This window comes from Varroa destructor, unplaced genomic scaffold, assembly GCF_002443255.2.
Source record: "Varroa destructor unplaced genomic scaffold, Vdes_3.0 BEIS01000001.1, whole genome shotgun sequence".
In the NCBI taxonomy this organism is placed as follows: domain Eukaryota; kingdom Metazoa; phylum Arthropoda; class Arachnida; order Mesostigmata; family Varroidae; genus Varroa; species Varroa destructor.
Window position 1 is genome coordinate 14,870,109 of NW_019211454.1, and position 24,999 is coordinate 14,895,107.

At 39.1% G+C, this 24,999-nt stretch overlaps 2 protein-coding genes and 1 long non-coding RNA gene across 39 annotated transcripts in view; 2 read left to right on the top strand and 1 right to left on the bottom strand.

Moving 5' to 3' along the window:
• Positions 1-57: 57 nt before the first annotated feature.
• Positions 58-3,536, top strand: LOC111248118 (uncharacterized). The gene is made up of 3 exons (XR_015327467.1): positions 58-194; positions 1,686-1,884; positions 2,153-3,536. It is a non-coding gene; the product is annotated as an uncharacterized LOC111248118 (long non-coding RNA).
• Positions 3,154-19,381, bottom strand: LOC111248038 (uncharacterized). Of its 28 annotated transcripts, none has more exons than XM_086988484.1 (24): positions 19,249-19,349; positions 18,294-18,970; positions 18,020-18,091; positions 17,173-17,266; positions 16,809-16,889; positions 15,011-15,131; positions 14,228-14,317; positions 13,609-13,727; positions 13,106-13,426; positions 12,690-12,916; positions 12,152-12,275; positions 11,677-11,894; positions 10,974-11,261; positions 10,393-10,637; positions 9,390-9,866; positions 8,830-9,043; positions 8,519-8,609; positions 8,150-8,253; positions 7,390-7,560; positions 6,925-7,098; positions 6,480-6,510; positions 6,224-6,303; positions 3,908-6,019; positions 3,154-3,628 (listed from the first exon to the last, which is right to left on the bottom strand). In XM_086988484.1, exons 4-23 carry the CDS (start codon positions 17,243-17,245, stop codon positions 5,948-5,950), a joined length of 3,321 nt encoding a protein of 1,106 aa, XP_086844610.1. In that variant the 5' UTR covers positions 17,246-17,266; positions 18,020-18,091; positions 18,294-18,970; positions 19,249-19,349; the 3' UTR covers positions 3,154-3,628; positions 3,908-5,947. The 28 variants fall into 28 exon arrangements, with proteins under 28 accessions (XP_086844610.1, XP_086844589.1, XP_086844614.1 ...); XM_086988463.1 differs by having other exon boundaries at positions 17,173-17,420; XM_086988488.1 differs by having other exon boundaries at positions 18,020-18,111.
• A 374-nt stretch (positions 19,382-19,755) lies between these two features.
• LOC111248000 (uncharacterized) overlaps positions 19,756-24,999 on the top strand; it is a 63,034-nt gene continuing 57,790 nt past the window's right edge. For 5 of the 10 annotated variants that reach the window (XR_015327346.1, XR_002672371.2, XM_022799676.2 and 2 more), the window contains exon 1: positions 19,757-20,892. Coding sequence is in view for 1 of the 10 variants with exons in the window: in XM_022799725.2 (XP_022655460.1) it covers position 20,888 (1 nt within the window). In the remaining 9 variants the exon portion in view is untranslated. Of the gene's footprint in view, positions 20,893-24,999 lie in introns of all 10 variants that reach the window. The other 5 variants (XM_086988405.1, XM_086988418.1, XM_022799725.2 and 2 more) reach the window with 3 other exon arrangements.

The following is a 24,999-nucleotide window of genomic DNA, read 5'->3' on the forward strand; positions in this document are numbered from 1 at the left end:
AGCCTGGCACAGTGGTAAGAAAGGGGAGTGAACGAAGGAAAGGGTAATAAAAAAAAGATTTAGAAGGGCTACAAAAGTTTTGAGGTCTCTGTTGTCAACTGATTGACGAGGTGGGTCCTCCGTATGAAGTAATGCCCAACAGCTTATGTACTGGACGTAAAACAAGAAAACACATTTCCTTCCGTGATTGCACAGTGGGTAATATATTTTCTTGGTGAACATAAAAACACGTGGTAGTCTAGGTTCGAATGCGGGCGTAGGCGCACTTCGTTTCAATAGGAAAGGGGACAGATGTCTCAAATACTGCCTAACAGCTAAAGTACGTAAAACCTGAAAACGCACGATAATATAGGTGACCTTGAATGTGCATAAGTGTATATGGACTAGAGGGATCAGAAACGCGGCAAATTGTCTGTAAACAGCTATACTAAGCTTCACAGTTTTAAAGTTTGTGAAGATTGGACTGGTGTAGGTCGCGATACGGTTACATTGTCTGTTTGTTTGAAATCTGGTACTGTGTTAACCACGCTTTGCTTAAAACAGCTGGGTACACCCAGCAACGAAGTGACTCTACGTGCAGTTTCGAATTTAGACCACATCGCGTGTGGCATTTTTTTTATTTTATAGTTTAGTAGGTTTGTAGGTAGAGTAGTAATTAGGTGTTTAGCTAAAAGCACGTTACCCATTCGACGGAGACACTGTTCCATGATCTACTGATGGATGAGAGAAAGAACACGAATATACGCACGGTGCACGATACACACTTGCGCCCTAAGGACACTTTCAGAAATAATAGAAAATATTTAAGCTTAATTAATTTCGCACCTTCGTTTTTAAGATAACTATTTACTTTCGAAAACCACGTAATTAAAAGTGAAAAATAGCATAACCTCGTTAAGTATAATATGCTGACAATGCAAATTATTGATCATCAGTTGTCAGTTACGCCAATCGTTTATGCCAATTTTCTAACAAATGCTCAACCTTTGAATGTATAGTATGTGAAGTTATAGTCGTGAACAGCCAACGGGAATTAACTTGCTTCAGTCAGCTTTTCGTAGTTTTAGACGCTGTATAGTATTTTCGAATTGCTAGTTTTTCATTAAAAGCTGAGCTGCTATGCATTTCAGCCGTGAAAATATAGTATAAAAATTAGGTACTTATTCCATTACATTAAGAGCATACAGTACCTTTATTTGAAACTCACACTGAAGATTTGAGAGCGATTCGAGAAAGTTTAAAGCAAGTATTTATAAAGAGTGGAGTTTATAAATAGGGAGTGAATAAAGTGTTTATTATCTCTCAACAACCCCGACTTTGGCCAACGCAGGATCTATTACTGCGCAAAATAAACAATCGTAATTGTTCAACAAATACTTGAATTCTCTTTAAACAAATGTACTACTCTTAAAAAATATGCTACTTGAAACAAGAACCCGAAAGACCTTCCGAAAATATCCTGGTAAAGTATTTTCAGAAAAAAATTACTACCTCTAAATAAAGCGTTTTATATTACCAAACCTGCTTTTAAAAGAAAGCCATGCTACAAAACACATTCAAGTAAATGCTAAGTCAGTATCGTAACCGTCCTCCTATCGATCTTACGTGCAAGAACGAACGAAACAGATTTGGTATGCTTCATAGAAGAAGTCACGGTACTTTAAATTTTCTTTTCGTCATTTTAGCGGCTAATGCAGGCCACCCGACATCTGCAGCGAACGTCAACCAGGTTTATTTAAAATTTCGTCTAAAAAACGTCAAGGAGTATAAAAAATGATTGCAGCATACCTTGACATAGGGCGTTCGTATCGATATGTATAGTAATTCGACACATATTTCATTGAGACAAGGGAAACTTGGCCGAGACGCATCAGAACATAAAAGGTATGGGTTCTCTCTTCGGTTGGCCTCGGAAAGCATAGGCTGGCGGTTTAATCGGCCTTTAAATATATAGCGACTCCCATGTAATTAATCATCTGTACTAAATTAAACAACTAAAGTAACTAACTCTATTTAATTTAACTACTGCTATAATCATTAGTTTTTTCGAAAATTGCCATTTCTACATACGTCGCATGCAAGATATTGTTATGCAGTGAACTAGGAAAATGTGTTACTTTTATTTAAGCTGTTTTCTGATTTCTTGTTTCAGAAAAACTACTCCTGCAAATTCTGCATGTGCAAATTCTTTAAAACAGACTTACATTTAATCAAAAATGCAGTCTACATTTGCTTTTATCTAACATAAATTCGGTCTTTTTTACTGATATTACACAGAAAATCTTAAAAAAATGTATGCACTATAGTTGGATTAGATCCCTATTTTTTCCAATAGAATGACTGTTATAACTTACTCGAATTTACTGCAAGAATCTATTTTATCAGGCAATCGGGATGACTTTGAAGATGGCGACTTTTTGCAAGGATTTTTTTGCGAGACAAAGCACTTGCACACTTTTATTTTGATTATTATGGGCATATTTTGATTAAATAAGAGACACTAGGAGATTTGAAGGTTTGTAAATCAGTAGAACAGTAATAAAGAAAAAAGGATATGTATATTTTTTTTATAATTTAAACGTCAATTATATGTAAATAAAATCTGAAGTCATAATTACTGAAATTGTGTATACATTTTTATGAACACCTTGTATATGCGATACATGGTGGACTCGTCTATGCGGCCCCGCGCTCGGAAGGGCGTTAAACGCGTTTTTCCTTTAAAGTTTAACGGTAAAACCACACAGGAGTGATATGGAACAACATGTTCACTGCATTTCGAGTTTGACTTTACTAACTTTTTGCTTCTGAACCCACATCCTACTTTCACATTTTAGTAGTCATATATTATTTACCTACGTTGATAGCTCCGAAAAAAAATAACGCATAGATACCTTTCTATATAGTATACTTATATGGAAAAATCGTACTCAATAATTTACTTTATTATAAACAATTTTTGAAATATGAAACCGCAAAATTTGCATGTGCCCAACTGGATTAGAGCCGGAGACGATCTGGATCAAAGTCCCCGACAGTTCATTCAACTCAATCCCAGAGTAAGTTAGCAGAGGTAAGGTAATTATTCTTATTATCAATGGCAACCTAGCATTAGAACCTACATACACAAACAAGAAAAGAATACCCATGAGCTAGATTTTTCATTGCACTTTCCACTATTTTATTATGTTTCAATTTATTTATACGTTAACTGTCTTATTCTCTTTATAATTCCTTCATTTTATTATTACTAGTGTTTACAGAGCCACGAAATCGTCGCCAGCCTATCGTTTACATTTGACAAAGCCAAAAACTGATATCCCACCCAATTCTTTCTACATCTTTCTAGTCTACTTCCATTCTTTTAAGTTGTTGTGCACTGAAATTGCGTGGCAACACTCCGTCGCCTGCAAGGGGCTTCCACCTCACGCTTCTTCCCCTTCTACGTTTTGAATCGACGACGCCTATAGAGGTCATAAAATAAAATATGCAATAATATATCTCTAATAAAAATAAAATTTAACAGTCTGTATCAATTTCCCGCCTGTTCACGTTTCTTTTTCCGTTTCAATATCGCGGTAACCCTCAGTTCGTTCCCGTCGAGATCAGGCCTCCGCGCCATCTGTGACTGAAACCGCAATATACGAAAGGTAGTAAAGGGTAGCAAATGTATTTAGCCTCTATCATAGAAATTCAGAAAAATTTGTAAATTATCGATCGACACATTAGATGACTTCTGCAGTACAAGTTCTTGTGAACTACTTGTGAGGATACCCCAGAACAGTCGTTGAAAGGTTGAAGGACTTTTGTAGTTAAAATTAGAATTAAAATAGGTACTAGCTTTCATATTGAGTCTCTAAAAAAATAGAAGTGTGTCTCATGCGAATTTTTTGGATAACTCTCTTACCTTAGATTTCTTGTGCCTGTCCGGGTCATAGTTTCATCACTATCATCAGTTCTTTTAAGGCGGAACGAGAGATCTGTCGTATCCGAAGAAAAAGATGATCGAAAATCGACAATTCTCACGACGAACCCAGAGACATGGAGGTCACTTGCCCTCATTCTCATCCTTTTTTTTCTGCGTGGTTCGAACTTCATTCTTTTCAGCACGTCATTATGATCAGAACCACTACGTCCTTATTATATTACTGTGATTAGCAGAACCTTGTTAATTATTTTATGTTTATTCAACAACAATAAACCAACTATTCCGTTTGTCACTTCTCCATCTCATCGTCTATAGATAAAAAGTGACTCATTTGATTTTCTTTCAAAACACTTTCGAGGTAACGCATCATTAGGCCCCTATTTTCGTTTGATAGTATACGTTTTGACTCGTATATCGACAGGTTGGTAGCACAATCGAGTCATGTATCGAACGATCATTAAAGGTGTGCCTACAACGGCACAGTTCGCTGACCTGACCAACAATGTCTCAAACTACGTCGCCAGAGCATTTTTTGTAATCCTTAATAACTCACGTGGCTTCAGACCATACTTAAAATATTCTCTGCATCCAATTTCGAAAATTATATTAGTTATATTTCCGCTCACTACTGTATTGTGTCGACACTGTGTACGAACGCACGCTAGCTGTAAAAACTAGCCAGGCCCTAGAATCTCTGTTGCTGCTGTTAATAACTAATCGTTCCAAACGGTGTATACCTCCACGAGCACCATTTGACGCCACCTGATGTAAATTATCCGTAAAAGAAAGGGAGCGCTCTAAACGTGTGAATATTTGCGCTGCGCGGAGTATCCAGACTCCTTTTCTACTATATTGTTTCCCTCTGTTTTCTCGCTACTGCCACAGGTAATTCTAATCTGCGTCAGTTGCGTGAATATCTGCGTTCATTTACATATGGCTTGCCATATGGATGACGCAGCATCAGTTTTAATAGCAGAAGGTACTATGTTTTACTTTTGTTTAAGCTACGACTCTTGGTTGGGACACCAAGAACGAGATAGCCTACGTCACTGGAACCAACTCGGCCAACTGCCAGAATGGCCTGTGTTATTACTTGGTTTTTCAGGAACATCGATAGTATTTGCACTTTTCCGTCCGCTTCTACCATAACATAACAAAATCACATTGGAACAATACATCAGAAAACAAAATAGTAAGAGCCTATCACTGACTAATATGTGCGCACGGTCAATGTCTAATCGTTTTTAAACTTCCGAGGAGTGCCTACGTCAAGATGAATCTAATTTTCTCAACTCGTTTTAGCGCAAGAGACTTAGCGAAGCTAATGTTGTAAGGTACGACACACATACACACTGTGTTGTGTATATAGTAAAATGGGAGAACTCAATATGTGAGTCTTACTAATCATCATCATCATCATACGCGAGAGAAAGAAGCATAGCTAACGTAATTCAGAAAAGGCAAAATTCAGACCATAGCGAATACTCATCATATGGTGAGAAGTAAAACTAATGAAACAACGTGAGATATTACAGTAACAATAATAATAATAATGATGAAAAAGGGCCATGTAGCTTATATCTAACTTATGCCATTATATCACACCGCGTTTGCTTTACACTGATGCTGTAATAATAATAATAATGTTAAGCTTGAGTATGTTTGTTTGTTAATAATCGGTCTTTTTTGCACTATGCTCAGCACAACATGGGTACGTAGTGATTGCAACTGGTAACGCGGCACATATCTAAAATATGTAGGAACAGTAGTGCGATCACTGTCGGGCCCCAAACTTCGGATTCGCTTGGCATTCGGATCGATCAGCACTCACAAGCGACAAACAAGTAATGACAAGAAGCTAAGCTTGACTTAGCCAACAGTAGTGTCAGAGACTTCTTTCGGGGCTGCTCAGCGGTCCCGTGGCTTCAAATGGTTGTTATTACTGTTTGCTTGAAAATTAGAGAGTTTCTAACAGGATTAGAAGCAATCGGGGAATTGGATATTGAAGCACGTACGCGATCAATCAACGCAGGAATAGAAAAGCATATAGGCACTACCCACATCGGGCACCTTCGATTGGAGGGTTGTAACCTGCAAAGTTGGCACGGCAAAATTTAAAAAGAGGTTTCGTTTTAGCAAAAATAATTACCTTTACAGGACGCCACATCAAACTGAATACGCTGGGTTAGTATAGTAGAAACTTCGCCCTTTTCCATAATCTGCTTTTTTGTGTCCAAAAGCCAAGAATTTACCATGAAATGATAAAGCGCATAGATTAGCGGCAAAAAGACTAACCTGGTGATCACTATATCGGTACCATTGTGGATTGGGTAAGAAACGGCAATCCGAATAGTCTGAAATTGAGAGATAAATAACTGATAGCTGCTTGTTATAACGTTAACATTTAGGGTTAAGTACATGTACTAGCAATGTAACGTTCTGAAAACTGCTTGCATTTTCTTTGACGCTCTTACTCATGGAATAGTATCAAAGAAGAGTAATTTATTGAAGTAATTCTAAACAGCTGTATATAGACCGACTGAACACTTACAATGTCCGCTAGAAATTGTTCCGTAATGGTTCTGCAACAGATTGAAACAAATGGACAATTTGTTATGATATTATCATTTAACAGTGTAAAGGAAATTAATGTAGTTAGGTAATGGGAAGAGTACAGGTACTAGTACGAAACATGCTCTTATACATAGCCGCTCTACATGTAGGTGCTGCTATCTCAGAAAAGGCTGTAACACCACCAACAAAGAAGTCACCTAGTGAAGAGAGATGGATGCAAGTCCGACTTTTTGGACCAGACCAACTCGAATCAATAACGTTATAAAACCGACTCTTGTTTAGATTTTTTTATATTTGTTTATTTAGCGGGTATTACGCTCTTACTGTTCTGCGTCTGGAGACCCTGCTGCTGTGGCCAATCATGTTGTTGTAATAAATTACCGTACCTAGAATTTTTGTTATTTTATCTAAGCGCTACTTACTACGATGGCATACAGCGTATAACTCTTCAGTTTAACTTCTTTCGAATAGATGTATTGGGCGAGTTCTCGGGTGTCGAGTTCGATCGTAAAGTTTACGACGTTGGTTATTTTTTTATAGGACGAAAACGAGAACGCGGTCCACGACTCGTTCTTGAATCGAACCAGATGTATGATCTAAATGAGAAACCAAATCAACGAAAGCAAACCAATGAACGACAAGGAAAACTTCTTGGACAGCTTCCTTGAACGAACTTCTTTAGATGACCTGATTTCCTAGAAAAAAAAATTTGAACGACCTACACACACGCCTAGTTGAATTCTGCCTCTCTAGCACGTAAACTGATCATTCTATTCATTATACAATGCCTAACCAAGACGATTCTAAAATAATTTCTCACAGAATAGAACATTATAAAACTAAATACACGATTGTAGCAACGACTGTCACTAGTATTCAAAACGTACGAGATGTTTGGGTAACCGCGCAATCCTCATATGCTTGCTAGCCGTCCGTTTCGCTTTGCAATGCGGACAGTGCCAATCTTCTACCTTCTCTTCCCGGAAGAACTCGTCGAAGCAGTGAAAAATGTCCAGACCGCTTACATTTGGAATTGGGACAGACAGTACGTTGAACACCTGGTGTATTGAAGACACATACACTCATAGAATTAATTCATAAATTTACTTATAGTCAATTCTTCACTGGCTACCCTTCTGCTATTGTCGACTTGAAACTTCGTGGAGTTGTCTATGAAATCACAGGTTAATGAAAAAAAAAAGGAACAACAAACAGGGCAAACGCCTCTTGCTGTAGACGAAACGGGTCTACCCCTGTGCCATTGGCCGTAATAATCTGAGAAGAAGTTTGAACCAATTTTTTACATTCAATCACCACAATAATTGAATACATTTCTAATTATTCTATTATGTTTCAGTCAAATACGGATTTTACGTCATTCGCTAAAACCGTAGTGCGAGGCTATAGATATAAACATAATCCTGTATATTTTTCAGTCATAAACAAAAAAGATTACATACGAGTTTCGTTCGTATCGGAATTTTTGTATGAGCCGATTATCTCCTTACGACTTGAACAGTATTCTGTGGTTTACCGAGTCTATTCGTTTGCTTAATAATTGTAAAATCAACATGTCTAGGAACTATTGTTTTTTTTTTACAAATAATGAAAACAGGGTGTCAGCTTCGAGCGTTATCAATCACTAACCTGGAATGTATACGAGTCATTGTCGCATGTATGACACTTTAATCCTGACACCAGAATTCCCTCATAGTTCTGCGTCACACACGACATATGCATGTCACTGTGCGCTGAAGAGCCAAATACAAACGAAAACAGAATAGGAATTATACACTTCTATTGTATGCAACAAATACTGTATCTGCCATTTATATTCAATGAATGCTTTTCATTAGCATACAAAATTACTCAAATGTTGCTTTTTATTTTTAGCCTTTCACAAGATCATTCCAATCAGAATCCCTCAAAATTATAATTATTGATTTTATGGAAAATATTCAGTGTAAACATACAATATTAAGGTTCCCACCATAATGAGCAAAATGAAACAGTTACCGGTAAAAAACTTGTTAAGTTCTTGGGCAAGCATCGGGAACGTGACCACGGCATCTGGGTTGCTCAAAGAATTGGGGCGGTTGCGCTTTTCCTATATACGGAATGATATAAACCACATGGCAACGTATGTTTAAACAAAAAAAAACGATATTAGTCGTAGAAATGCGTGTGTCTTCATGTAGCACGTTACCATTAAAAAGTTTAATCAGGAACAACATTCAATGCTGCGCTTAATAATAATGATAACGAAAAATAAATGTATATGATTATTCTGTTAGTAAATATCTGCAAGAAACCGCGGGTTTACTTACAGCTGAATTCAGGTCTTCGTGGAGCCGATCAAGCAGATTGACGAGGAACTCATGACTGTCCTGTTGATCATATGTAGAGTACATTGGATACAAGGAGCCCATTAGGCTACGAAATTGCCCAAGTGCTTCTCGAGTGTCATTCTGCGACCAAAGCTGCGATAATAGCTGTGAAAACAGGCCCGGTAGCTTACCCCCACTTCCACGTTTATTATTCCTGTATTTTTTATTGCAGTCATTTACCATCATACCACCGAACAGTCGCAACGTACAACGAATCAAATGAAACAACCGTCAGTATATAGCCTTTAGTGCCCATATTTATGAACAATGTACTGGCCCATAACTCAGATTTTATAATAAACGATAAAATGTAAATCAGAGAATAAAACTATGCGATCTATTTGTTTCAGTTCGATATTTGGGTAACTTAATTGTTATTAAATTAAATATTATTAAATATGTATACAAACACATATATAGACCAATACGCTCTTTTGTTATTATCTCTCAAATGTTTGCATATCCATTACCACTTCGTCGATACGTCGTGCAACACTCACACATTGAGATGGTTTTCGTGCTGTCGGCTTACGAAGTATCGGGCGAATTCTGTTGAATGGGCAAGCGCCTGCAGCACGGAGTTCATGTAACAGCTGTTGCCGAGGTTACGTAAACCCGTTGTCCGATCAATCAGACCATATCGATACACCTGTACAGGTGATTGACTTCGTCGAGTTCTCGGTGGTATATTCGGCCGAGCCGTCACTCGCGTAGCAGCAACTGGCCGCACCATCGTCGACGTAATCAACTGCCGTTGATTTGCCTCGTTACTGTTCGACACGAACACGTTATTGTTGTTGAGGTTGAAGCTGCCATTGGCTATTCGGTGATCGTTATTATTATTACCATCATAATAGACCCCGGTTGTATTGTTGCTGCCAGCGTGCAATGTTCCCACAGCATTTTGCTGTGGATGAGTGCCATCTTTCGACCGATGGACTGTGGCGGCGTCTAAACTGTTCGATGGTTTCAGACTCCTAGAGCAAGGTTGTCCGATTATAAAAAACAACCAGACAAAAAGTAAATTTATATATATATATATATATATATATATATATATATATATATATAATACCATAATCACGACGACTGACCAGCAAACTTGGATATTCCTTTGGGGCGAGATAATGATGAGAGTTTACAACAAAATTAATATCCATTTATCGTATATTTTGTGAGCTGATATAAATATACATCTCAATTAAGTACATGAAAAAACGCACAAATAATAATTTTTTGCAGACGACGTTTTACCCAAATACCCTTATATGCAAATCTGTTAATTAAAAAAAGATAAAGTTAAAAAATTAACTAAAAATCATTGTTGACTGGTCACTAACAGTATTAAATTGAAACTGATGTGAACGAATCGTGTTATTTAATTTGTACCTATCTATGCAATATCTATTGATTTCAGGTAAAGACGGTTTCGGATGTTAATGATGCACGCATATACATGACCCCTCTATAATAAAACGGATTGAAATAAACATTGATTTATACCGGTCTATCGACGGCCGCTTGTTCATTAACTGATGCAACTGTTCACAATTGGTTGCACCTGCCTTAGCCGGATACGCCAAAGGACGATTGAAGGAATCGTCTCGCAGGTTCTCTTCATAGATATTATCTAATGATCGGGATCGCATGATCGACGGTTTCGAATAGCTCGACGGAAGCGGCAAGGGCGCGGTGGAACTGTCGCCGGCTTCAGATTTCGTTCGCGGTTTCGGCACAACCACCTGAGCCTGAGTCAAATCAATAAGTCGATACAAAAGCATGGAGTTGTAAAATAAGCATTATTGTGAGGACATGTGTATTATAACAGATATTTAGCTGTGGCTGAAACAGGTCATAATTGCTACAGTAGATAATAGATAACATTTTAGTTTCACTATTACTAATATTTACTATTTATGAGTACTATCACGACATCAAAACGATAAACGCGACACAAAAACTTTTGTTGTTGAAAAAAATCACTTTTGTCAGTTTCGTTATTTACTACATTCTAATGATTTTTGAACTTAGTGCGTGTATTCACGTACAACTTCATTCGACTTACGGAGTGAAGTTGCACTTACCGAAATTTTTTCGTTTACTGATTGCGTAAATTGTTTGACTGTGTCTTGGGATGAGCGATCTACTCGGCTAAGCTCGCTAGCGCCAGGCCCATCATGTCGAAAATCTCCTGCTCCACCAATGTCATTAAACGGTGGCACGGATAATACAGGTCTCACGGTTGCTCCTCCTTCCCCAGACGATGCCGTGTTATGTGAACTCGTTGAGGTACTTCGTGGGTTGGCTCCTGCTGACGTTTGGCCGGCAGGGGTGACCGTGGGCGTTACCGCAGGCGTATTGACAACTTGAACCTACAAGGAAAAATGGACAAGTTCCATGTAAGGAAATAAAATCATTAAGCACTTTAACCATACATGTCGTTCGGTAAATTTGGATCCGATTAATTAATTTGGACCTGCAAACTAACACACATACATAGATCGCGCAGGTTTATAACCCTTGCAACGGATTTTTTTGGTCTTTCTAATCGAAATAGGCACACTTTTGTGCCATTTAGGAAGCAATTTTTTTTAGAACTCTTCGACTCGCCGACAGAGTTACAAATGCGATAAGTATAAGTCTGCATTTCTAGTCAACGCAAAATCCATGCCTCGTTGCATTTCTTTTACCCAGACCCATTGTAAGCTTACTTAACGATTCCGATACCCTCTACTGTTTTCAAGTTAAAAAAATTCTTGTGGAATCTAGCATACGTTCTGTTCTTACGTTCTGTTCGAACGATTCAGGTTGCCAAGTGAGCTTGCGAAGCTGTTCGGCAGTAACTGGCTCTCCTCTACCTTTAAGGCCACCCGATTGGCTGCTCAGATTACTGTCTGTAAGCAGGCGGCCGGTGATAGGCACATCGGTTCCTTTGTTGAAATTTTCGTTTGGTTTTGAATTTGTTGTGTCATTAGGGTAGAAGTTGACCCAGAGCCGGTAGCCATCTAAACAAAATGGAGAATCAAGAGCATTAGAGTAACTGTTAGTTATTAGCGAGTACGACGGTGGCTCAATCACCTCTAGGAGATAATAGTTTAGAGAGGGGATTCGACTCCGACAATGCATATAGACACGAATATGCATTAATATCCCACAATTACGTAAGTGTTGTACCGTAGAAAATTTGGCATTAAAACGATCCACAGCTATAACAGCGATCTGTAACCGGTGAATACTAAATACAAACGAAGGCAGAACTCGCCCTTCAGATGATAAACAGTGACGCTATGATTTTGCAGCACCCATTTCCACAATGCCTCGACAATGCACGCAGCTGGAGCTGAAGGATTCATGTAGCCTCTTCCATCCCAATCGACAACAACGACCTAAACGGATCAAATATCAGTACACAGAACTTGAATCCTTTTGTCGTCATACTTGTCACACGATTGCAACTGATGCCATATATATATATATATACATATATATATATATATATATATATAAATTGAATCAAGGTGTCGACAAAAACTTGTCGAAACAACTGTAAGTTATCATAAAGTGATCGTTTATTATAGCCACAGTAAAACTTCGAAAGCAAGAACTTGGCACCCTTAAGATTTCGCCCAAGTCATCGCAAACAAGGATTTACACGATGACAATCTTAAGTTATTTTCCTACAATACGAACCAATTTGAAGGTACAAAACAATAGATAACAATGGATGTTCCATTTGATAGGGAAAGAGGGGCTCATATGCTCAATTCTCTTAACGACGATAGCACTATACGATTACAAACCTTTTCGAAATCCTTTCGCCTTTCGAATAGTAGTCTGTGTTCGTTTGTTAACTGGTTGGAGATCTGAAACGACGTCATGCCCATATAAGGTTTTGAAATATTAATCACGTTTGGCGAAAGGCTGATATGAGAATCTTTAAACGCCTCTGCACTGCGACAGTCGAGTACAAGCGCTTTGTTTTCCTTCAGTAGTGAATGAAGTATCCCACAGGTGACAAAATGTACACCTGTAAATCGACATCATCCGAAAAGAGTAAAAACAACAGTAAACACATTAACGCCGTGAAAGGTAGAAAGCCACTGATTTCAATCCGTGACATTTACTAAAGGTATCCTACAAGATGTGAAAAATACGTCCACAAGCACAAACATTGTCCCTGCAACTGAAGCTACGATACGACAAGCAACCAACATACTTTTTTGGTCAGGCTGTTGCCCATTGATCGGCTGTTTCGAGCTGCTGACGCCCTGATCGGGGTCAACTGCGAAATGGGTGTTCGGTGGTCCACTCGGTACCGTGCTGGATTTCGATATCCCGCCACTCATAAGGCCGTTAACTGAGGTGCGCGCAAATCCTACTGAAGGTAAACTATCTTGCGACAGTTTACTGGGTGCTGAAGGCGGACCAGTTATTGCAGTACTTTTCGGAGATATCAAAGGATAAACAGACCCGTTTACCATATCAGTCTTTAGAGCACTTAAAGGTGGAAGTGATGGAAGAGTATCCAACGATTGCTCTGCATTTTGGGAAAGCGAAAGAAAGTTAGGTGTATGTCGCAACCAATAGCTCGAGTCACCCAAATATATTCATCGGCTGACAAAAGACCACCCTTTAGCCGAAAAGTCTACTTCCCTAGCTAAAAAATCTACTCATAAATCTCAAGTGTATTGTACTTAGGTCAAATAAGCCAGTTCTTACCAACATTTCGTTGTGCGTATCGATCTATTAACGACGTTTTTAGGCTCTCCAATCGGCCTAAAGCCTTCTTTATTTTTTCTACATCTTTTTCCTTCTCTTTCATAGCCAAACTCGCGTACCTGTATATCAGAAGACCAAAAACCCAAAAAAAACGAGACCATTCCGACAGATAGAAAATAATATTGTTGTTAGAACATTCAGTCGCCAATTTTTATATGCTTAGACGAAATTAGCGTGCATAAGAGCGATAGTCATCCACTAAATTATAATATGCCCTGTTTGAAATTGGCATAATAAGCAACAGGGAAATGTTATTTCATTATATCTTTAGTTAAGTGGATTTAGCCGTGCGCAATACGTCACGGTATAAGCAATCTTATGTTTTGCAAAAAATATATTGTGACGGACTGTAGTATAATTAATTATGCAATATGTTGCTTACTTATCATACTTATATCTATGACGTATTTTACGCGTATATATAATGTGAAAACTGAAAACGAACAAAGACTTTCACGTTTCTAAATGCTGCTATAGCAGAAAAAATTAGCGTAAATCTCATGCTCGAGTCTACTCGCTTGTTTTAAGTAATTTTAACTCCATCCGAACGTATTTTCACCTCATATAGACGATGTAAGCTTTTTCTTCATTGCCCTCTCGAAAATATTTGTCCGCCTCCTGAAATAAGGGATTCAGGGCTCGCCGTAGTCTGTAATACAACAGCGCAACATCAATCACACATTTTTCTAGCAAAAATAGATCAAAAAACAACAAATTTAGGTGAGTCGAGCAGTTTTGAGAGATGTATGATATGAGAACAGTACGATACGATTATTACTCAGTTGTTTGCAGTGAAACATTATGCCACACCACTAATCACCCTATAAAAAATAGCACGATACTTTCTTGTAATACTTTCCCGTAATACAAGCTAATTACCCTTGTTGTACCTGGGTTATATATTATAAATATCAAGCTAGTTCATTTTTTTTTTAATTATAGTTATTAATGAATAAATCACCATTTCTCAAATGATTCAAAACTGTTTCCAAAACGAAATTTGCGTGATATGCTAAATACGTTTGCTAAATAATTTGATAAATACGGATGCTGGGTCTGATATCTAATAGTCTATCGCACACAACCGTAAAAGCTAATTTACCGCTGTTAATAATTATTATCAACCTACATAGAACAAGAAAGGAAGCAAATTTAAAAGACCAGACGTGCTAAAAAGGCGAGCTTTATCTTTAAATACGTATTATATATTCGTAGAGTTCAAAACAAACGAGTTTTTTGTTAAACATAATCAGATGGGCATTGATTGTCCTTCCTTAATTTACACATCCATATAACAAATGTGAAGCCGTAGCATTCGATGCGTAAAGTTTATTTCACTTACACTCCAGCCGATTGCTTAGGAACTATTTTGTCCAGTTCTTTTTCACACATATCGTTTAGGGACTCAAAATCAGCTGCCACTGAGAGTGGCAGTTTTATCGACGCCATTGTGTTCGCTATGTCTGAAATAATGAATACGTTAATGAATACGTTAGTTTGAGGTAAAAAAGGTTAGTCGTAAAGAAATTTGTCAAATGTGCGCAGTATAAAGATCTCGTTACGAATAAGAAGGCTAGTTATCATGCTTTAGATATAATATCACTGACCGTCTTTATTTACGAGCTCAAAGTGAAACAATTCTCGGTAACCGTTTTTTTTTTTCTATAAATCAGACGTAATGTTCTATCAAACACATCACTTGAGCTTGCCAGTTGTAAAAGGACTAGTTCTACAGATATCGCTTTTTACAAGAACCGCATAGAAATTTCATTTTTTCGGTGGTGTCAAACGGCAGGAATAGGGCGGTTATAATGCGGGCAATCCATGGGAAGTTGTATGTTCATTAAATTTCTGTTTTTATAACTTTAACATTCCAAAAGTTTAATGGCAAGTGATACTGTTATGTGATAATCACATGTTATCTATATTAATCAGTTGAGGCTACATAGTCTTGTGATGTTGCAAGGAATTAACGTGTTATGGACTCCTTGACATATCGTCAGCCATCGTATTATTAACTTTGTCCAGTTGTTTCTCCATGAATGCCTACGACCGCCGGGCAAGACCCCGATACAGGAATCATTCCGTTGTAAACCTTTCTAGAAAACGGCCCTGAAAGATGCAGCATGTGTACATACAGTGTACGATTTCATCGTAACGATGCGATTTATATTACTACTGCTTTTACACTAGTACCTCATTTTTGCACGAACAATTTTATTTAGAAATGTATGACTTTAAAGTAATTAACCAAATTAACCTTCTAAAAAGGGTGATTTACTTGAGCTCTTGAACAACGCTATCTATGTTAATATTTTTATTACGATTACCACGCTACACCAAGCAAGATCTACCATTCGCAACAAAAAACTAGAAGGAAGATATCATCCTTCTAGACGTGGCGAGCTACTAGAATTCATTAAGTCTCATTTATATTTTACAAACTATAAACAGTGGCTTAGAGTGATTTAGTTACAATAATGATTTTGCAAAATATTTGAACTCTTTGCTGTTGTACACGCCCTAGCGAATTTTTTATATACAGGAAACACTAAGTTCAGTTGGTTCTACATTTGTCTTTATTACAAATTGACTAAAGTCAGCTTGGCATAACAACTCTATTAAACAATAATAATAGATTTATATAAATTTCTCGTTACATCAAAATGTTTACTACTCTTACAGCCCTTAATAATAGTTATAGAATGAAAGGATATAGATAAACAGTGTGTCAGATTTCCGGCCTTATCAAGATTTTTTTTACTCTATACGGAATACTTTTTACCGAAGCGAGTCTATTCGATTTGTTGCGTCTCTATAACATATAAGACCATGAAACTAGATATACATTAAACAAACATTTAAGAAACGGCTTCCACTTAAACTCGAAAGGATTTATATTAATGTCTCTGTGTATTTGTTTGCATACAAACGAGGCACGAATAAGCCGATGGTTATTCTAACCCCTAATACCTTCTCTTATCGTTACATGCGACATGGCTGTTACATAGCATCAACGCAATTTCATTCCATCTTGTTCATGTCCTGAATCGATAGACACAACACGGTGACAAACTAATCTACTGGTTCTCGTGTAAACCCAACTGTGGACGACAAAGGTCTCAGGAAGCGACAATTACTATGATAGCAGTTGTTTCTCCCATCCGCAGTTCTGTCTATAACAGTGCCGTACCCCTCTCCAGAATCTTTTACGTACGCACCTGGCAAGATCAACAAACAACAAACCATATAATGGCAATAAGTTTCGCCTCTTTCGCGAGGCTGAAGAGAACAATAAGCTTTTGAAGCGTTTTAAAGAGATTATAAGCTATGCACACAAATGCGCTGTGTCTGGCCATACGACGGCGCTCTCAATATACCGATCTAGTACGTCTTCTCATTAATTAACACAAGATCGCAAACGGTGCTGTTAAAACAAAAATAATAGCGATCATCAAGTACACAAATAACAATTATCATCACCACTATTGTGGTTGTTTTTACCATCACAACGGACCGTGGAACTTCGCAAATCCGCAATGGTAGATTTCAGGGGACCAGTGAAGTCCGAAATCATGTCGTCAACGTGTATTGTAGCCTTTCGGTGAACAAGTGGGTTTTCCGTAATAAAGATGAAAACGAAACATACGACACTTTTTTTATGCACATTGTTACTTATGTGGTTATTTTTAGATAAATCTGGTAGTAGACGCAGGTACCATCAGACGTCGAAGTGTCATCCTAAACTGCTCCTATTAAAAGACGAAACCCGATTAGCGACGAGGCGCATATGCCGTGTCGTATAGTAATATACCGTTTACAATAAGCCACTTGAAAGGTCACACATTCTGCCTTGAATAATAACACGAGCTTAATTACTTCACACATTTAGATTAATATACTGATCTGCGTTTCTCGCATATTTACCAGTTCAGTTCAGCCTTTGACATAATCAAGTACAAACTTCATTCAGTTTAGCACGACTGGCATTTACAATCGTTTTTCTTTTACATTCGACGACTTTCGCTACTACAACTAGATGGTTATAAAAATAGGCCATCGGACCCCCCTCAGCCCCCATACACTCTACGAAAGATCGATTAATGTGGCGAATACATCATTGTGTTCCCAGAATCAGCCTGCTGAGTCCGTGCATATATGTACATTTCGAAATCTTTAGACGAGTTATCGGAAAATATCTCTGACACATCAAGATAAAAACTATCACTTTTTCAATAGCGAAGTCTCACCAGACTCATCACTCAGTTTATCCTCGATTGTCTAGTTATTCTTTTTATCTAATGAGAACATCAGCCCTGTTGTCATTCAATTGTAGAGACGCAGTACCAACCCTGTGACACGTAGACACTGCAATCAGCTGAGGACACGTCTTAGTTAAGCATGCAGCCTTGTTGTCCCGTCCCTACGGAATTCAAAAAAAAACTGACGTAAGCCAGTCATAATAAACGATTTAATAATGAGCGTAGTTGGTCAATCTTTTTATCAACAGTAAAACTCTTCTTATGTATTTATAGTTCCGAGTCCATTAAATGTATCTTGTAAAGATGCAGTTACTTTTCATTCAAGCGAAATTCACTGTCACAAAAATGTGTCGAAGAACCCACTGGCGCATAATGTTCACTAGCACACGCAGCACTATTTGGTGATCTCCTCGACCACTTTTATTTTGTAGCAAATTGTACTCCCTCACATGGTAGTAATATAGTTTCTCAAAAAATCGCTTCCGTTGATCACAACACAGGTGCCATTTTTGTTTTGGTACAAACCCTGACAATGATCTTTGACTGTTTGCGATCGCTGTCTGCTGTTAATACCACTGATAGTGAGGGCGCTGGGGCAACCGAGTGACTAAGAAAATGCTTGACTGAGTGGTATAAGGAGCCTAAGGCGGCCAATGGCCGGTTGCTGTGGGACGCGGTTGTCACGTCTAATTATCGTAAAGGGCTACGCAATTGGGACTAAAGGAGCCAAACCCATAGAGATAACGAGCCGCTATGCGCGAAAACACCGGACATAACCAGAGCTTGTATTGGAGGAACGTGTCTGATGTGGGCACGATTGTTGACGACGGAAGATGTTGGCTGTACACTTGATTTTTAAGTATCATTGGCATAGCGGCTTAATTTCGAAGGAATCAAAAAAATCGTATCGTACCAACGTTCACATTTGTTTGTACAAATATTGCACGGGTCGGTTTCATGCTGGCTAGCCCCGGCAACGAGATGGGGAACGTTACCAGTTTGGCGGAATGTGACCCGCTAAGCGCGTAATTTGACGATAACTAGAAATGGAAATTATGCGAGAAAAAAATGAATGTCTGTGACACCATGTTATCTTAATTATCTAAAAAACGAATTATGACAATGTGCAAGTACAGCAAAGAATGTACAGTCGCACTTATGTAAAAAAAAATTTTAAACTACACAACTTCATTAGGGTAACCCTCGTGGAAATTGTTTAACGCAGTCAATATCCAATACGGTGTATAATAACATAGTGGGAAACGTGCCTTTTTGCTAAACTTATGTACAATAAGTTCGAATCCGAGCGTATACATACTTCGTTGTGTGCCAGAAAGAGCCAGCCGTCTGGAGTAATGCGAGGCTACGGTGCTCGACTAAAAACTCGGAAACATTTAGGGACGACCACTAGACCTCACCCCCGCCGTAGGACTCATCAGTTACGAGTCGTCTGCTTAGAAATGCATTCAAGCCATTTTCGTTAGCCACGAATAGTCTTCCCATTTTGCTAATGAATTTTCCTATTTAGCAACAATGTTTAGTTATAGTCACAGTTTTGTTTCTTCTCTCAGCCTGACGTTTTATGACGATCGACTTAAACTGTTCCCACACACGAAGCCCATATCATTTCTATATTTTCTCATCCCTCTTTTGCCGATACTGTATATGGAGCACCCTTACCGCGACTAGATCAGAGCCAGCCCAACATATCCGCTAAGTTGGCTGGCGACTTAAATGTCCTGTTGCTACGCAAATACCTTTCGGGCGACACTCGAAAGCTGCGTTCATTCGTATGCAACCAGAGGCCATTGCTGTCGTTTCGTGTTGGCTGAAAAGACAGGAAGGTGGAAACGCCTGCTGGTCGCAAACGACAGCCTGTGAGTGTTTCTGCATTGCCGGCGCGTTGTTTGTCTTTGTCCGTGTTCTTAATTGCTATAGTACTGTGCGCGTCCTCTGCATAAGTCGTGGAGTGAAGCCAGCACTGCTGTTTATTTGTACCGCTACCCTGTACCAGCCAGCCAGTCTGCCAGATACAACATCGAGTTTTCACTTCTGCTATCGTCCGCTGCAGCCACGACGGTGCCGCCTGCGGCTGTTGCTCCTCTCTGCTAGAGCTGTCACTGTCGTTCTTCTATCTACGCCGTGTAGAACTGTTCCCTGTTTGTCTTGTACCTATTGCATGTATCTGGGCTTTGCACTGCACCTTTCCGACAGAAGCGCACAAACATTTTTCGTGTATACCAGCAACAGCGACGGATACCAGGAGGCGAACAGCCCAGCAGTGTACCACACACGTTCTAGGTAGCTGGTATTTACCCGCAGCGCCGTCGCTAGCCCTGCCGGCGCTGCTGCTGCCACTAATGGTCGCCATCGAGTGCTCGATCCTGCCGCGGCTGCTATTAGTACCAGACAAAAACAAGATGGCCGCGAGGATGACTGCTCGTAGCGGAGCTATGTACGGGGGATGAGTCTGTGTTAGAGACGGAGCTACTGCGGTGCTGGAGGTTGATGGTGGCGACAGACGCGGCGGGAATCGAAAGAGCAGGCCCGTCGTTTCTAAGTCGGTCTCGTCACCGAGAGTCGATCTGACTCTCGTCGTCGATCGGCCGACCGTTTGTCTGTCTGGCCATCCGGTCAGGTGAGCTGCGTCTTCACGCCACGGACGAGAGCGTCGTGACGTCAATTCGTCGATCAACTAAGACAAAAGGGAAGCTTCCGAGCGTCCTCGACGGAAACGTCACAATCATTCGAATGATTATTATTGTTGGCCGGTTCTTGCAGAACTACGAGGACGACGACGGGGGTTGGCGCGACTCTGCACAGAATTGGGCGCTGACGACGCGTACGGAGTGTTGTGTTAGATTCAGTTCAATTGTGTGCAGTATGTGCTTCAATTGTAGGAGTGATGCTAGTAACAACTGCTAACAACGACCAACAGCTGCAACGATACGGCAAACAGTAGGTAATGCTTAAGTTAATTATACTCATGTTGTTCTACTGAATCTAACTCTGCTGTGGTGTTTTGAACTTGTGTGCGTGCGTGCGTGTGTGTGTATGTGGGGGTGTAATGTTAGAAAATCAAATCTTAATAGACTCTGCTTCAGGTGGCATGTGCGGATCTTTTTGGCGAAATAAATGCTGAATCAACGAGCTTTGTCACCCAACAGCGATTAATTTCCGCCATTCGTAGGTTGTGCGTGCAGCTCTACATAGTGGTAATCCAGATTTTGAAATCGTTGATCTGGTCGGAACATCACATGTGTATCGGCCGATAAGGGTGAACCAATGAAGAGTCGACGGCCTGAACACATTCGTCGATGGAGCTCGTCATGTCGGAACGCAACGCAGGATATGGCTGGCGACCTAACCCCTGTTCAGTAGAGAATGGTTGTATACACCGACCGCTTCTCGACACACTCGATCAGGAGTGATTGATACGATGCACGGCAACACTAACCGAAAATCGACGAAATTTAGGAATCGTTGAAACAAACTGAACTAACGATGAAGATCTAATTCTTCCTCGAGTTCTTGAGCTAGGTCTTATCTCAACAAGAGATCAGAACAATAGTATTTTGCTTGGCCAATCGAGCATTAACTGGCTCTTGGTTGAGCAAGAATTTTGGTCTATTGATGCGGACGTGTAAGGCTTGAGTTATTTTCGGATCGAATTCGTTGTATTGCAGAAACTAGTAAACGAGAAACATTTGTCATAAGTCAAAGGAAAAACAAAAACGAATGAAATAGGAATGGATAACCTAAGTTGCGCCTCTTTAAATTGAATCAGTTCCAACCAATAATCCAACTCGAAATATTCGATCATCAAATCGACCATGAAAAAAGTGTGGCTTTGAAAATTTCGAAAAGATCACGCAATAAGGTATCATACAATTGAGAAGATGATTTGGAGCTACATGTTGAGAAGATGATTTGGAGCTACATGTTGAGAAGATGATTTGGAGCTACATGTTGAGAAGATGATTTGGAGCTACATGTTGAGAAGTGATTTGGAGCTACATGTTGAGAAGGTGATTTGGAGCTACATGTTGAGAAGGTGATTTGGAGCTACATGTTGAGAAGGTGATTTGGAGCTACATGTTGAGAAGGTGATTTGGAGCTACATGTTGAGAAGGTAATTTGGAGCTACATGTTGAGAAGGTAATTTGGAGCTACATGTTGAGAAGGTAATTTGGAGCTACATGTTGAGAAGGTAATTTGGAGCTACATGTTGAGAAGGTAATTTGGAGCTACATGTTGAGAAGGTAATTTGGAGCTACATGTTGAGAAGGTAATTTGGAGCTACATGTTGAGAAGGTAATTTGGAGCTACATGTTGAGAAGGTAATTTGGAGCTACATGTTGAGAAGGTAATTTGGAGCTACATGTTGAGAAGGTAATTTGGAGCTACATGTTGAGAAGGTAATTTGGAGCTACATGTTGAGAAGGTAATTTGGAGCTACATGTTAGAGAATTTGGAGCTACATGTTGAGAAGATGATCAATTTGGAGCTACATGTTGAGAAGATGATCAATTTGGAGCTACATGTTGAGAAGATGATCAATTTGGAGCTACATGTTGAGAAGATGATCAATTTGGAGCTACATGTTGAGAAGATGATCAATTTGGAGCTACATGTTGAGAAGATGATCAATTTGGAGCTACATGTTGAGAAGATGATCAATTTGGAGCTACATGTTGAGAAGATGATCAATTTGGAGCTACATGTTGAACAGAAGATTTGGAGCTACATGTTGAACAGAAGATTTGGAGCTACATGTTGAACAGAAGATTTGGAGCTACATGTTGAACAGAAGATTTGGAGCTACATGTTGAACAGAAGATTTGGAGCTACATGTTGAACAGAAGATTTGGAGCTACATGTTGAACAGAAGATTTGGAGCTACATGTTGAACAGAAGATTTGGAGCTACATGTTGAACAGAAGATTTGGAGCTACATGTTGAACAGAAGATTTGGAGCTACATGTTGAACAGAAGATTTGGAGCTACATGTTGAACAGAAGATTTGGAGCTACATGTTGAACAGAAGATTTGGAGCTACATGTTGAACAGAAGATTTGGAGCTACATGTTGAACAGAAGATTTGGAGCTACATGTTGAACAGAAGATTTGGAGCTACATGTTGAACAGAAGATTTGGAGCTACATGTTGAACAGAAGATTTGGAGCTACATGTTGAACAGAAGATTTGGAGCTACATGTTGAACAGAAGATTTGGAGCTACATGTTGAACAGAAGATTTGGAGCTACATGTTGAACAGAAGATTTGGAGCTACATGTTGAACAGAAGATTTGGAGCTACATGTTGAACAGAAGATTTGGAGCTACATGTTGAACAGAAGATTTGGAGCTACATGTTGAACAGAAGATTTGGAGCTACATGTTGAACAGAAGATTTGGAGCTACATGTTGAACAGAAGATTTGGAGCTACATGTTGAACAGAAGATTTGGAGCTACATGTTGAACAGAAGATTTGGAGCTACATGTTGAACAGAAGATTTGGAGCTACATGTTGAACAGAAGATTTGGAGCTACATGTTGAACAGAAGATTTGGAGCTACATGTTGAACAGAAGATTTGGAGCTACATGTTGAACAGAAGATTTGGAGCTACATGTTGAACAGAAGATTTGGAGCTACATGTTGAACAGAAGATTTGGAGCTACATGTTGAACAGAAGATTTGGAGCTACATGTTGAACAGAAGATTTGGAGCTACATGTTGAACAGAAGATTTGGAGCTACATGTTGAACAGAAGATTTGGAGCTACATGTTGAACAGAAGATTTGGAGCTACATGTTGAACAGAAGATTTGGAGCTACATGTTGAACAGAAGATTTGGAGCTACATGTTGAACAGAAGATTTGGAGCTACATGTTGAACAGAAGATTTGGAGCTACATGTTGAACAGAAGATTTGGAGCTACATGTTGAACAGAAGATTTGGAGCTACATGTTGAACAGAAGATTTGGAGCTACATGTTGAACAGAAGATTTGGAGCTACATGTTGAACAGAAGATTTGGAGCTACATGTTGAACAGAAGATTTGGAGCTACATGTTGAACAGAAGATTTGGAGCTACATGTTGAACAGAAGATTTGGAGCTACATGTTGAACAGAAGATTTGGAGCTACATGTTGAACAGAAGATTTGGAGCTACATGTTGAACAGAAGATTTGGAGCTACATGTTGAACAGAAGATTTGGAGCTACATGTTGAACAGAAGATTTGGAGCTACATGTTGAACAGAAGATTTGGAGCTACATGTTGAACAGAAGATTTGGAGCTACATGTTGAACAGAAGATTTGGAGCTACATGTTGAACAGAAGATTTGGAGCTACATGTTGAACAGAAGATTTGGAGCTACATGTTGAACAGAAGATTTGGAGCTACATGTTGAACAGAAGATTTGGAGCTACATGTTGAACAGAAGATTTGGAGCTACATGTTGAACAGAAGATTTGGAGCTACATGTTGAACAGAAGATTTGGAGCTACATGTTGAACAGAAGATTTGGAGCTACATGTTGAACAGAAGATTTGGAGCTACATGTTGAACAGAAGATTTGGAGCTACATGTTGAACAGAAGATTTGGAGCTACATGTTGAACAGAAGATTTGGAGCTACATGTTGAACAGAAGATTTGGAGCTACATGTTGAACAGAAGATTTGGAGCTACATGTTGAACAGAAGATTTGGAGCTACATGTTGAACAGAAGATTTGGAGCTACATGTTGAACAGAAGATTTGGAGCTACATGTTGAACAGAAGATTTGGAGCTACATGTTGAACAGAAGATTTGGAGCTACATGTTGAACAGAAGATTTGGAGCTACATGTTGAACAGAAGATTTGGAGCTACATGTTGAACAGAAGATTTGGAGCTACATGTTGAACAGAAGATTTGGAGCTACATGTTGAACAGAAGATTTGGAGCTACATGTTGAACAGAAGATTTGGAGCTACATGTTGAACAGAAGATTTGGAGCTACATGTTGAACAGAAGATTTGGAGCTACATGTTGAACAGAAGATTTGGAGCTACATGTTGAA